At 35.1% G+C, this 15,258-nt stretch overlaps 1 protein-coding gene across 1 annotated transcript; it reads right to left on the bottom strand.

Moving 5' to 3' along the window:
* Positions 1-4,728, bottom strand: GCK72_012102 (uncharacterized protein; the record flags this gene model as incomplete). The annotated part of the gene is made up of 12 exons (XM_053728846.1): positions 1-51; positions 958-1,039; positions 1,083-1,166; positions 1,329-1,459; positions 1,576-1,725; positions 1,783-1,872; positions 1,968-2,086; positions 2,196-2,353; positions 2,769-2,907; positions 2,984-3,049; positions 3,803-3,912; positions 4,583-4,728. The coding sequence occupies 12 exons, from the start codon at positions 4,726-4,728 to the stop codon at positions 1-3; spliced, it is 1,326 nt and encodes a 441-aa protein (XP_053583618.1).
* Positions 4,729-15,258: the final 10,530 nt, after the last annotated feature.

The raw sequence follows: 15,258 nt of genomic DNA on the forward strand, positions 1-15,258 counted from the left end.
TTACAAGTAATCATCCTTATCCTCGTCAGTTGATGATGACGTATTCTCGATCTGCAATAAAATAATTTCGATTTGATTACAGTTTCAAAATATCATTTTCTGCGTTTGAAATAGTTTGTCTGATTCACACTCGTTGATTTGAATTAAAGTAATACCACCACTAATAGACTCCTTTCCGAAGGAATATACTCGCAATTATATTGTGTTGGAATTGTGATAGTCTGAAAGTTTTGAGCTGTTGGTGAATTAAAGTAGTGGATACCTGCTGAAAATAGGTCCTTCATTTGGAGAATACTGTAGCAGAGGCATCGGAAGGGCGCGATTGCATTGATAGTCTGGATATTCAAAAATGACTCAAATAATGTCTTGGTCTCGAAAAACTTTAATTCTTACTCTCATGAAACGGTCAATTACTGCTCCAACCCTTCTGTTTACATTCTCGATGAATATTATCTACAGTCCATCGAATTTTCTTAGGTTTACCTATTCTGTGTCAATCTCCGTTGATGTTCCAGTTAGACGATATCCAGTAATTGTGTGAGGAATTCTAAATTTTGCTTCTTTGTTTCTACTAAATTCCGGGTTTGCCGAATCTTCGTTTTTCAATCATCCTACGACATATCCACCCACACATTCTCAATATGGTTTCAACATCGATTTCTAGACTGCTCTCACTCCAATTCAGAAGTTGAACCAAATGAATTTGTTCAATTTCAAATACGACCCGATAAGTAGGAGAAGGAACGTAAAGAAATCAATACACTTTATTCAAAACAGTAATCAATTTTTCATAAATTACACCAAATTATTGTTTACAAGTAATCATCCTTATCTTCGTCAGTAGATGACGACGTATTTTCGATCTGCAATAAAACCAATTGATTTCAGTTTCAAAATCTCTAATTTTGCGTTTGATTGAAACAGTTAGTTTGATTCAAATGCGATGATCTGACTCACAGTAATATTCTTATCCACAACTAATGGAATCCGTTTCCGATGGAATATACTCGCAATTATATTGTGTTGGAATTGTGATAATCTTAAAATATTGAGTTATTGATAAAGATTAAAGTAGTGGATACCTGCTGAAAATAGTTCCTTCGCTTTCCCCAAATTTGGAGAATACTGTAGCAGAGGCATCGGAAGGACGGGATTGCATTGATAGTCTGAAGATTAAAGGATGATTCAAATAATGTCTTGGTCTCGAAAAAGTTTACTTCTTACTCTAATGAAACGGGGAATTACTGCTCCAAACTCTCTACTTACATTCACTATGAACGTCACCTAAAGTGCCACCAAGACATTGAATTTTCATTATTTTTTCTTACCTATTCTGTGTCAATCTCTGGTCCTGACAAACTGAATGACGTTTCCGATGCATTGCCATCACATGTTGAGTACGGAGTTCTCGATTGATGTAGGCGTAGAGAACTGGGTTGGCGGCTGAGTTGAAGCACACCTGGAGAATTATTAAGTGTTACTGATTCAAGTTGGCGATAAAATGATAGTGGATTTTAAAATTTACTAGGTCGACTGTAGCCATTAGATAGTTCCGTTCCAATCAAAGTGACTCACCAATAAATGCGCCACAAAGAACATTGCTGAAAGTGCAGGAGTCATCCATGACACTGCAATCAGATTGAATTGTGACATGATATTCAGTGTCCATTGTGGTGTCCAACATAGGAAATAGAACAGAATCACTGCGACAATTCGTTTGGTCACCTGAAATATGCCATGTTTTCGGATCGAGCTCTCATCAAACAGTAGTAAGAAACTCACCTTCTTAACTCTATTCGATGTCCCATCTGGTTTACTGATTCCTCTTGCTCCTCGGATGTTTCGAGAGGATTTTTGGAGGGCGAAGATGACCTATAACATGATATTATATATTACTGGAGGAAGTCAAATGTGTTTGCTAATAAAGACAGTATGTAACTGCAAATTCTGAATTTATGTGTACATACCTGTGCATAAAAAATGATGATCAAGAATGCGGGTGCAGCGAATCCAATAACAAATGTGTAGAGGGTAAACATAGCATCTGCATCAAACATACATTTGGACATGGTGGTGCCAGCGAGGTCTGGAATTCAAAAAAGAAGTTTTTTTGCTGTTTTATAAATGTGATAAGTAGCGGAGAGGTTACTAGCGGAGATGGTTTTTTTTCCCTTTTATTACAACTGATTCCTTACCCGACGCAGCCAACTCCTCACTTCCATCAATCAACGGAACCATGTGCATTTTGTCGATTTTGAATACAGCTGCCTCGATTAGTACTGGGAGAAGGAGTGCCGTAGCGAACAATGTGCAAGCGAGGAGTACTTTTAGAGCGGTCGCGTTGCTTCGCATTCTGGAAATTAGAAATTTTTAGCAAAATTTAAAAAAAAAAAATTTTCCATACTTGCAAAACTGGCCAACATTCGCCGGCATGTAACTCGCTTAAAACGCAATGTCATGGGCTGAAAAATATACCAATATGTAGATCTCGGCGAGTTCTATGTCTGTGATCTACTACGGGACTGATAGCATATGGTTAATGTGTCGGCATTTTAACGATCCACCATCCGGCCTGTAACAGGTCACAGAGATAGAACTCGCCGAGATCTACATTTTAGTATATTTTTGAGCACATAACATTACTTAAGCGAACTACACGCCGGCCCGTTTCAGTCAGGTTCGCAAATATAATATTTTCTGTTTCACCAACATTTTATCCCTTCTATGATCTGCTAAACGTATTACTCATTTTGTTTGATGAAACTCACTTCATAGACTTCACCGGACTACACACTGCCATATACCGATCCCAACTGAGCACAGTCATCAGAAAAGAGCTCAGAAGCTTATTGACACTCTCCCCAAACCAGTAAACTTTACACATCGCGACACCGAATAGCCATTGACCTGAAGGAAAAAAAACGATGATTTGTGATCTGCTAGCGGTGCAAATTTGTATTTGCACCGCTAGTCAAGTATATACCTTTCAAAAGATCCACAACAAGGAAAGGAAGATGGAGGATCACCAAAAGATCGACGATTGAGAGTCCTGAAAGAGGAAAATGGAATTGGATTAGGGCGGAATAGGGGAAAGGTCTGAAAATAGAAAGGGAGGATAGAGCAAGAATCAATTGGTGAACAAGAAATGCTATTTTGAAGTTTTCAGATGTTTAAATCAGTTTCAAAACTAAAATAATTCATGTTTCAGAAATGTAGAAATTTTCTAGAACAATGGTCAATCTGTTCACTTAGTTCGTTCTGTTCGAGAATAAGTTCGTTCAAGAGTTACTCATATTGGGCTATATTTTTTGAGGTGTCACTGTCTTTAAGGAGTCAGAACAGTTGAAATCGTCTTAAAGTAGCCAGCACAGTTATGTATTTGATGGCTTAATTATCACTAGCCTATCAAGAAAGAAAAGAAAAATCCTAAAAATAAGTAAATTGGAATTGGATTAGGCGGAACTTGGGAATGGTCTGAAAATAGTAAAAAAAGTGACAGATAGCTTGTACCTCAAGGAAAATTATTGTTACACTAAAATTTTTGACCAGTTCAAACACATTTGAAACTGAAAATAATCTACGTTTCAGTAATATAAGAAGTTTCTAGAATGATGGTCAATCTAATACTTCGTCATCTAAGCAAGCGACTGTGTTCATTAGTTTGACGACTATATCTGGCGGCTCAACAATTACTTGCCTCTCAAAAAAGTTTAGTTTCTTATACTCCTCAAGGGTTCCGAAATTTTCTACTGGAGTTTCATTGACAATTTAGATCTTAACCTTAAATCAGTCAAATACTCACCGAGCACATAAATAAACACATGGTTGGTGTTGCTCATCACTTTCCTCTTCCCAGCTTGCATATTCCGCTTCATAGATGTCAGAATGTTGATGATCATTAGGATAACAGTGCTGAAAACTTTGAGGTTCATAAATTCCAGGTGTCTCAATTGAATATTAGTTTACACTCGACAATTATTAAACTTTTGGAACAGTCACAATTATTTTCCGTTAGGAAGTGTAACAAGTACGCTCTATTGCATTTTAGCTGATCGGAGGAGTGTCTGCGCCCCTATGACAAATCCAGTGGGACCCGGTTGCTTCCTTTGGGAGCTCATGCACTCATATCTGTGCCTCTCTAACAATTTTGGTAACTTCCTGTTTCATAACAAAGATTATTGTATCAAGTCAAGAAAAATGGATTCTCTCGGTAATTTTTTTACGCCGTTCCTGGTAGCAAAAACCTGTATCGAAACGTCTGGCTACATAACATCTGATTCTAAGAGACATAATCTCGCTCAATTCACTAGGCCATGTTACGCTAAACCACTATTTTGTTTGACATTTCCATATGTTAATACCCTTTGTGTTCTAAAATTATATACTACATCTCATTAGGCTCCGAACTATTCGACTTACAAAAGCTACAGTTTCATAGCAAAGACTATTGTAACAAGTAAAAACGAAGATCGGTGTCACAAATATTTCAAATTTTCACTGTTGCTCAATTCCCATAAAATTGTTTTCACGGCATTACCGCGGTAAAGTTTTCGATTTAAGACTTGATTGCTGTCTAACTTACCCATTACCAACTGTCCCAATGATAAAAAGAACCAAATACGAGATAGCCAACACCAATTTCAGCGTCGTCCTTGATGAATCATCTTCATTGGGTCCTGGGGTACTTGTAGAAGTAGTTGGTGTTAGAATGGATATTGAGGAGTTCATTTCTGCAATATAACTTCTTGAAGAATGGAACGCCTCGAGCAAAAACAAGTTGGAGAAGAGGAATAATAAAATAAAAGGAGATGTTTTTCCTGACGTCAGGGAAGGTTTTAGGGAAATTTGAGGATAAGAAAAAAAAAATTAAAACAAGGAAGAGTGGCGATGACAGAACATAAATTTTGGGAGCGAGTGACCATTGGAATAGTTGAAAGTTGGATGACAAACGATAAAAATATTGTTTTGTGAATTGAAGAAAGGAACCGATTTTCAAAAAATTTTGGTATAAATCATCCGATTAATACAGTAAACTTTATGTTTCAGTACTAATACATTGCAATTAATGATTTTTATGAATTAGTTTATTCTTGGAACTGTGTTTCAATAAAAACGTTTAGTAGCATCAGAAAGTTAGTTTACCAATATATAATTATTGGGCTCTATACTATGTTACAGTGATTAAAACTACAATTTTTAATGCGGAGGGGGTTTACCGTGGATCAATGATTCGAAACCACAAAAGCTTGTATCATTTTTCTTAAACAAAAATTTTCTTTATATGTTTTAGAAATTGTCGTTTGGCTGTGAAACTAGATTATACGGTATCAGAATTATTATTTTATTAGAAAAAATAAAAGCTATAGAATAAATGTACAGTGTGAAACAGAAAGAGTTTGGAGAATAACTCAAAAAGATTATATTTCAAGGAAAACATCTAGGATTATCTGAAATTCAGTTTGTCAATTCATAAGATACCACTCGGTCTGCAGTAGTTGAAACTACTAGATTAATGATGCCGAGGAAAATAAGAAAGCAATTTTTCGAAATCAGGCAATAGACTATATTATTTTTTATAAATAGTAAAATTTTCAAACGGGAATCTGCAAATAGTATCAGCACTGCACGCTTTTTACAACCGTGCTCTATCGAAACCGAAGAAAATTGTGTGCGAAATTGAGAGACTCAGAGAAAAAGAGACATTTTTCAAGGGCATTTCGGTGGAGCGCAGTTGTAAAAACTGTGTCAAGCTAATGTTTTGACTATAAACATTGATTATCCGATTTGAACAAATAAGAGTAATACAGGAAAAAACCCCAATCATAACGGGAACCAATCAAAACTCATGAATAAAGCAACAGTGTGAAACAGTTATGAGATTCGTTTTTTTTTCACTTTTCAATTGGAATTTCACGCCTACTGCCCAAAACAAGACAACCAATAAGGACCGATCCGAAACTTGCTTGATAAGCTGAAAAAGACATTAAGCTTTTGATCTAGGTGAGATTTATGTATGTGATCTATTAAGGGCCGAATCGCAAATTGTTAATGTGCAACGGGCCGACTGATGTGCCGAAAAAACGGTTTAAAAAGTCATTCTAGTCAATCTCACGACACATAAAGTAGGTCACAAACATATATCTCTCTGAAACCTACATTTTGGTATATTTTTCGGCTCATAACATTGGTCATGGTTATCAAGTAAGATATTCAAATAACTTCTAATATTAAAATGTTGAAACAGTTTCAGTTTCAAAGAGAACTTAATCTTTGAAGGGTTCAAAAGTATCTAATAAGCCGAATAAAAGGAAATGTACCTAACAAAGTAAGAAGCGAAACCAAAAACTTCCAGTCCAAAGTTTTCATTTTCTATTTTGAGACTTTCATTTCCAGCTCAAGACCTATGCCCCTTCTAGCCGTAAACAAATAGTTCAAAGAACATTGTTATTTTTGTTTTCCACTTTCCTCCAACATTCCTGCTAGATTTAAATGTATTCATGAGAATAATTTTCTTGCTGGCACCGAGAAAAAAGCGCATAGCGCGAAAAAAAGAAGAAAAAAGTGAATCTTGTTCATCCATGCCCTTCTTCACATCAGACACTCGAATTTCGTGAAAAGAAAATTGAGGGGATTCTATGTGATTTTCAATATTTCGAACCGGAAAAAAGAGAGAGGAATATGATGAGAAGAGCCTTAGGGTACATACATGAAATGAGATGAGCACAAATCGGAATATGAAGGGAAATCAGAACACAGGGATGAAGAATTGGTGGATCAAAGAGTATTTGGGGTCTAGTTATATTCTGAGAGACTGTTACAGAACAGGTTTACAAGCTATGTGTAATTTGAAAAACTGCTCATTCGAAAACTTTACAGAATGCTGCGAACATATTAAATGAGATTGATGGATTTGTCTGAAGCAGAGTTGCTGTTACAGTAACTTTTGGCTATTCACAGTCTATGTACATACGCGGATATACAGGGGCTCGTCATAATTTTAACTTTCTTTTCAAAAAGTAAAACTTCATTCTTGTGAAAAAATGGTAAACTGCAAAAATGAAAAAAATATACCAAAATGTAGATCTCGACGAGTTCTATGCCCATGACATACTACGGGCCGGATGTCTATTCGTTAATATGTCGCGGGCCGATCTAGAATGGCTTTTTTGGCCATTTTCGCGTTCTTTGGCACCTTTTCCCGGTCCGCGGCACATTAACGAATAGTAATCCGCCCGTTGTATGCCACGGACATGGACACCGTCGAGATCTACATTTTGGTATATTTTTCAGATCATAATATTCATTTTGACGCGAGTTACGAGCCGGCCCGTGTCGGCCCGTTTCGGCCCGGTTGACAAGTATGGCTTAGTTGATACGAAATTCCCGAAACAAATAGTATCGGCATATCGAATTTTCCTACTGTAAAGTTGCTGTTGCAGTAACTCTACAAAGAATACTGGATTGCAAAAAATTTACTGAATTTAGTTTATTAAACAGTATGCAGACTTTACCGTTTCAAAATCACTATGATTTCTTTAATTGATTTCATGGAAACATTATTTGATTTCATGGAAACTAGAATGGTGTGGTCAATTTTCAAAATATTCTGAACACAGAAATTAAAAGGTTAAATCTGGAATTCCACAATGCTTCAAGTGAAAGAAACAAAAAGCGATACTTTTTCTTTCTCCGGTACAGTAAGTGTTCAAATTACTAACTTCCCTAAACGAAGTGTTTTAAATAACATTGTTTTATCAGTGATTTTTTTCGTAAAACAATATCTGTTTCCCGAGTTCTCTAAAAGTTTTATAAATCTTTCTTCTTTAATAAGAATGAGAGATTATTTCAAGTTCACAATAACAAAGCTACATTTCAACTCAAAATTTGTTCAGCGAACTTCTTTTTATTCAAGAAAAACTCACAAAGCACTAAGAAGGTATGTTCTCAAAAAAGAGAGAGTGCCAGATGTCTAGGGCATAAAACTAGAGGTTCATATATAAAATGTCGGTTGGCTGGGCGGTGGAGGGACCAGAAATGGGAAACAATAAAAAAGGAGAGAGAGAAGGTCGATGACCAAATTTAATAACTTTTTTCATACTACGGGAGTATGAGATCAAATATCAAAATGTTCAGTTTTAGTAGTGAGACAGAATGAGCTTTCTTTAAACACAGTAGCAAGGCACTGCAGAAAATGTTATAGTTCTGAAAGTATTGAAACAGAAACTTGTTAAATTTACTCTCAGAGTTTTTAGGGTATTTGAACCTTTACTTGACGATGAGATTGTGTCCCAAAAAGATATAAATTAGTAGGTTTCATGAGGATGAAATATTATTATGAATAATTTGAAACTATACAAACAAGCTAAACTATAGAAACACGTTTTTCTATCAAGTATGTATGTAATGTCTGAAATCTGGGAGAACGAGATGTGAGAAGCAATTGTAGATAGCGCTCGAAATGGGGTTGACTCGCATCCCCGTCCGGCCCGTCCCGGATTGTCATACAACGGTTAAAAATGAATCTAAATTCTTGAAACACTGGAAATCGTGTCCCCAGCTATGTCTTCAGGCTCTGTGAAAGTTTGACTACTCTCCAACAAAAATGGACTGTTTCTCAGCATGGAAAAAAATGAAACTTCGAGAGCTAATTATTAAGAATACTGAAACGATCAAATTGAGAATATGAAAAGCTGAGATTGACAAAACTATAAAATGACGTTCTGTTTTAACGGCGGGTGATCTCCTGAGAACAAGGAATCGGTTAGTTAGTATACATATTTCACAATTAATTATGTTCTCTGAAATGCTACCCGGGAGGGAAATGGCGGTTTGTTAGTGAAGTCTGTTCTCAGGTTCTAAAAAGTTAAACAACTATCATTTTTACAATCTTTCTAGTCGTGGATGCCAAAATTTCAAGTTGTAAACTTCTGGATTAAAAAATAGACTGTAATATAGTTGCTGAAAAAGAAAGATGTTTCTAGAACGTTAGAAACAGTCACTGATTTTTCTCATCTTAGTTTGAACGTGGTTTCTGGAAAAAAAATTGGGAACGCCAGATCTAGAACCACTAAAACATTATTGATTGAGATGAATCTTCAAAAAGAAAAAAAGTGGTAACAATCAGGAAGAAATACATAAGCCTGAGGAGAAATTTACCATCTCACACTATGAAATAATAATTGCTTTTTTTTATCTGATTGTTCTGTTTCAGTAAATGATCTTCAAAAAAGGAACAGTTTGTTAAGCAATGAGAGTCTGATTAAAAAAAAACGGCACAATGCAAATTTTCAGTCACAATACCATAATCTCTCACAATTTTCAAAGTTTCAAACATTTTTGAAAAATAGAATACAGAAGTCACAAATCGGTATAGTGGTAGAATTCTGAAATACACTGTTTTAGGAGCTCGAGACCGTTTGGTAATCATGTAATTCTTCTTGAATCATAGTTCGACAGTATGAAAAGAATTCAAATCTGTTGCAGTTTAGGATCTGAAGACATTTGTCTTAGTATAATTGGGAAATGTAGAGACAATACACAGTACAATTTTTGGTCATTATTTCAGGAATGATGACAGAAATGAAAATGGGAAAAGATTGGGGCAAAATACAACAAATGCAGTTTCAATGGTATGTTATGAAAATGTGAAATTGGTTCTGACTTGATAGGTACGTGTAACGGGTAGCAATTTATTGGAAGTTTGGAGTACTATTCTTTCTTCAGACCATAAAGATGATGTTTTCGCACGAAAGGTTGTTAGACAGAGATTAGGAAAAATCGCTTACACCAGGGCAGAAACATAATCTTTATGGACTGTTGAAGGAGTAGTACTCCATACTTCCAATGAATTTATCAACGAAACGCACAAACAACCAAGGATTCGATGATTGAAAAACGTAAAATCTATCCACTGTTTCAAGGGCTCGAGAAACATATATTCACATAAGATTTCAGTAATGATTTCAAAGTTCAAGGCGAAAATTCAGGATCGAAAGAGATATAAAGTTCATGAGAAAGTGTATTGAAACATGTTATGAGGAAGTTATCTTCCAAGAAAAACAGTAAGAGAGACAAAAATAGTTCGAGTAAAATACGAATTCATGAATGCGCAAAACCGTACCATTGAAACAGGATCTTAGGTGAAAAATGAAAATATGTGAAAAGTGTTTTTTTAAATATAATAGGATCGCAATTAAAAACTACTGATTTAAAGATCACACAAAAGGGGGCATCCCAGATTTTTCCGGTCATTTCGTAAATACTCTAATTTTTGTCTACGCGCAGGGAACACGGAATTCAAGAATTAAATTTTATTTCACAGCTAGTAATTTTTTAAATAACTTGAAACGAAATGTATTTGGAATATCGAAGCTTCTAAAAATCATCCAGTTTCAGAGAGAAATTTAGAAATCTGACTGGAATTTAATAGTATTAAATTGGAAGAATTGTGGGCTAATACCAACGTCGCCGAGAATTCGTATTTCTGATAAAATATAAGATTACCCATTCGCAGGTGGCTGACTAGTCGCTCAAAGTTTGACCCAGGAATCGCACAATACATTCTCCAAAAACAGAAAACCTATGGTATTTTAGTTTGTCATGGCATTTTTTGATACATTTTTTGAGGCTCGAGAATTAAAACTTATTTCACAACTAGTAGATTTTCTCGAAACGGAATGTATTTGGAATATCGAAGCTTCTAAAAATCATCCTGTTTCAGAGAGAAATTTAGAAGGTCAGTGGGGATTTTGTTGTATTAGATCGGGGAAATGTATAACTTCGTGGACTAATTCCAAGAATTCATAATTCTGATAAAATCTGAGAAAGGCTACTCGTATATTCTAGGTAAATCTCAGAATTCTCACAATAATCATCGGGGTTCCCTAAAAAGTAGAGACCTCCCTTTCATCCCTTACTTGTCACTCTCTCCTCCAGTCTTACATCATCCTATTCACTACTATAACAAGTGAGGCGTCAAAAAACCCGGGTGGATCTCTAAAAACGTGTGTGAGTGAGGGAGCGCGTGGAAAATAAAGGATAAATAGGAAGAGATGAGAGGGAGTAACTCAATTTTGCTCTTTTTAGAATAGGCGACGAAGAGGAGGAGGGGGGAGCCGGTTTAATGAAGTGTGCCAAAAGCTGGGCATACTCCAATTTCCGGATGCAAACTTTGTCACATTTGGGGAAGTGTGGAAAAAGTTCAGAAAAAGAAGAATCTGGGGGCACCAGTGATAGAATGTTGCGAATTAAATAAAAAAGAGATTTTGCTATTCAACAAAATGTTTTTTCCAAAAACGAAATCTTCGGACGGAGCACTGTCGAAATTAATTTTTTCTTTAAAAAACACTTATAAGAAACAGGAATAATTGTAAATTGCGACTAGAATTCAGTCAGCAATAGCAGATTTGTCAAAAATCGTGCCGCCCTGATTGAAAAGTGGGTACTGTAATTTGAAAAAAAGTTTCAAAATGCTTTAAAATTTCAGAGTAAAAGTAATTAAATTACCTTGCTATGTTACTACACTTTTAGTTAAAACTAGACTTTTTCCAAAGAAACTGAAACTGAAACTTTTCAAAAGAAATATTTTGGACCGTAACAGCTCTAAAAAATAGAAAAAAAATCCATTGAGAGGTGAAGATCTGCAAAAGAACAGTTAATAGAAATGATAAAATCTTATGACATATAGTTGAAACACAGAAATTAAAAGCTAAATTGAAATAGAAATTACTAATTTGAAACAGTCTGGAGCAGCAAAAATCAGAAACATAAGTTTAAATTCTCAAGTTAACCTTATGGCGCCATACGCTAAGATGCTTCCAGCAAAATGGTTTTTCACAAACAATAAAAACATTCAGATTGGAACCGTAAGAAAATATTTCTTCAAGATAATGTGAGAGCTCCACGAAATCTTCCAATGAAATTGAATAAAATCCAACAATTTTGAATTCAAACTGAGATTATATGGGAATTTTCTAGCAGGAATTATAAAATGGTAGTGAGCGAACATGATCTACACATCTTAGAAACTTAAAATCACATTATGAAGCAGAAGAAAATGTTGTGGAATCTGGGTTTTAAAAAATTGCAGCATTATTGAAAAAGTCATTTTTGTTTGAAATTAACCGTGAGCTAGAAACAGAAGAAATAGTAAAAGGTAATTGATTTGTTATCGGTGTAGATTTAGAAACCAGAGAAATATCTTCTAGCTGAAACAGAACATCTAAATATACACATAGCATTCAACTGTTTCACGATAGTCAGATAGATAGTATCATTTTTTAAATTAGATCATTTTTTCCCACTTGGAAGCCATTCATCTTATCAGATATCTAATCTGAAATCAGTTACTCTAGGTTTTTCGAGAATGATAAGGAACAAAATCACCATCACCATTTTTAACAGCGACGCATAAAATTACATCTTCAAACAGAAAAAAACTCAAAAATCTGAAATCCTGACAAAAAAGTGAGCTCTCTCATCTCCACTTTTCTAGAAAAACGAGTACATCATGACTCAAAAAGCTCGCCGAGCCGAGAGAGGGAATCAAATCGAGTTAGGTCTTCTTCTTCGTCTCATCTTTCATACGAAATTTGTCTCTTCTCACTTTTTTTTCAAACCTAAAACCGCTGAGAAAGATTCGTCATGACCTCCTAAAATTGGACTCAAAAAAGGGGGGAAAGAAATGTGGTGGAACCGAAAAGAGAGGGGGGGGGGAAGTATCAGTTTCTGCATGAATCTTATACATAAATGATCGGATTACGTGACAAGAAAAACGGATTGGATGGGGATTTGGTAACTTTTTTCTGAAACGCTTTTGGGGAAGTAAATGGGAATAGTATCTGAAAATCATTGCAACACATTTTTCGTTAATACTTATTGGTGCTTTGAAACATAGATTTTTATTATTGAGATATTCTTTATTGTTGAGATTTTGATGCCTGTTACTACTGGATGAACAGTTTGAAAAATATTAATGTCTGAATTTCAGTTTTGATATTCCAGGCAGAGATTCTGGCCAGTAAGTTCCACGTGATACATTTTTTAAATTGAACGTTTGCAAATGTATTACTAAAAAAATGTTAGTGGATCCATTAATATGAGATTTAGGAGCGTCGTTAAATTATTTTTCTGATACAGGTTCATTTTTTATTTTGTTGATAAGAAACTTTGAAATTAGATTGAAATAATCCTTGAAATCTAAAACGCGAGTCATGGCCATCCGAAATGTAAAAAAAACTCGGAAAAATTTGAGCGATGAGCGAGCTAACAAGTAAGACTGAAGAAGTTTTCTTTGGAGTATTTTTAACATTACCAGTCCTACAGAAACACATTCAAATTTCTAATAACGTCAAAACGGAACATTTTTGACTTTCCGACTGTCAAGTATATTGTCGCGACAAAAAAGTTCCGACATATTTTACCGACGCCTGTCTGCGGACTTAGTGCTAAATTATAAAATTTTGCACTGAGTCCGCAAACACGCGTCGGTAAAAAATGTCGGAACTTTTTTATTTCTATAATCGGATTGTGACATTTCTCAATTGTTGAATTTATTTGTGTCAACAAATTTAAACAATCAAGAAACGTGAAAGAGTTGTGTAGATTCCAAGATCACCTAATGGCACAGAATATATGTTTTTCTGAATATCAATTCGATGCAACAGGACAAAAATGCAGTTATTTCCTTTAATTTCTGACAGTATCACACCCACACATTCGAATAATGTTCCTCAACTGGCAAAACCAAAACAGTTATTTAGAATACGACTGTTTTAAAACTCTGTGATTATCTAAATAAAACCCAGTGGTACAGTAATATTTGGTTAAATGACTGCTCGAGACGGTAAACAACTATTTCTGTTTCAGAACATTAATTTAACCAGAAAACTGAAAAATGACCACTTGTTGTTTCTTAGGCCCATTTTTTAATGTCTCCAATTGGACTGTGCGTGGAATATACAGTTACTTTAAAACATAATTCGAAAAACCTACATGTTTCACATCTCTTCATAAGAATGAGTCCGCAAAAAGTGAACCAAGAGAAACCGAAAAAAAAACATTCAGGAAATGAGAAAAAAAGTATGGAGGTAAAGCGTTGAGGTAAATCTTGTGAGTAATTCATGAGAAGTGTTTCGTGCTTCCAATTTTTTGAGGTTTGGTTGCAATAGACGTATTAGAAAAAAATCCGTTTCGTAAACTCAAGATAGCTTGGTGGAACAGGAAAATTTCAGTGTAATCTGGGTAATTTAAATAAAACTTGATCAGACGTTACCTAAAAATAGTTCGTTTACGCTAAACGCTACTTTTAAAAATAAAATTCAAACTTTGACGGGTTCCTTCCAAAACAAAAAACTTTCGCCCATTTCCCTAAACATGCATGCATTTTTGACACCTTCTCAAAGTTCTTTTTTCTCCCTTCACATAAACACATAAAGAGAAGTAGAGAGACGGGAAATATGGGTTACACGGCTCACGGCAGAAGAATTATGTGACAATGGGCGGGGTCTTTTTTGGGAAAAAACTGAAGCTGAAGAAGTAAAGAGAATGAATGTGCTCTCTATTTATGGAAATGGGGAAACAGACAAGTGAAAAAGATGTTAGCTGAAAGTGAATAATTGGAGTCCGGATTTTAAGACAGTAAGAGATTAAGGACAAAATTGAGGATTTTGAGTTTGACTAGTCTTTTTTTTCATGATTAGAAATCTGTATGGAGCCTGGAGGAAAATGGGAGGAAAACTTTCAAAAACTTAGAGAATTATGAGCATTTGTGCGTGAAATCTCGATTTTTGAAATGTGTCTCTAGTGTTGACATTGACCTCGAATTCAATTTTTGGTCTGATAGTTTAGAGGCAGCTTGTGGCATCTAGCGGATTCAACGAATATTGGTTTTTGTTCTACTTTCCAATTAACATGGGTGAACGAAACAGTATAGAGATTATTTTGAGAACACCGTTTCACAATGTAATCAAATTTTATCAAGAACAGTCGACAGCGTTTTTATGAGGTAATTATCTGGTAATTAGGAATCCAATTTGGGATTCTGAAACGATAGGACTTCTCCATCGTATGAAAAAGTTTATGGAAAATTAAGAGCGTTTGTGCGTGAAATCTCGATTTTTGAAATGTGCCTCTAGTGTTGACATTGACCTCAAATTCAATTTTTGGTCTGACATTTTGATCAGGCATATTGAATTCAAATAAGGTGGCAGCTAACAAAAACAAGTTCTAGTTAAAAAGTAACATGGGTTGGCGGAACAG

The sequence above is a fragment of the Caenorhabditis remanei genome, chromosome IV (genome assembly GCF_010183535.1).
Source record: "Caenorhabditis remanei strain PX506 chromosome IV, whole genome shotgun sequence".
NCBI classification, from domain to species: domain Eukaryota; kingdom Metazoa; phylum Nematoda; class Chromadorea; order Rhabditida; family Rhabditidae; genus Caenorhabditis; species Caenorhabditis remanei.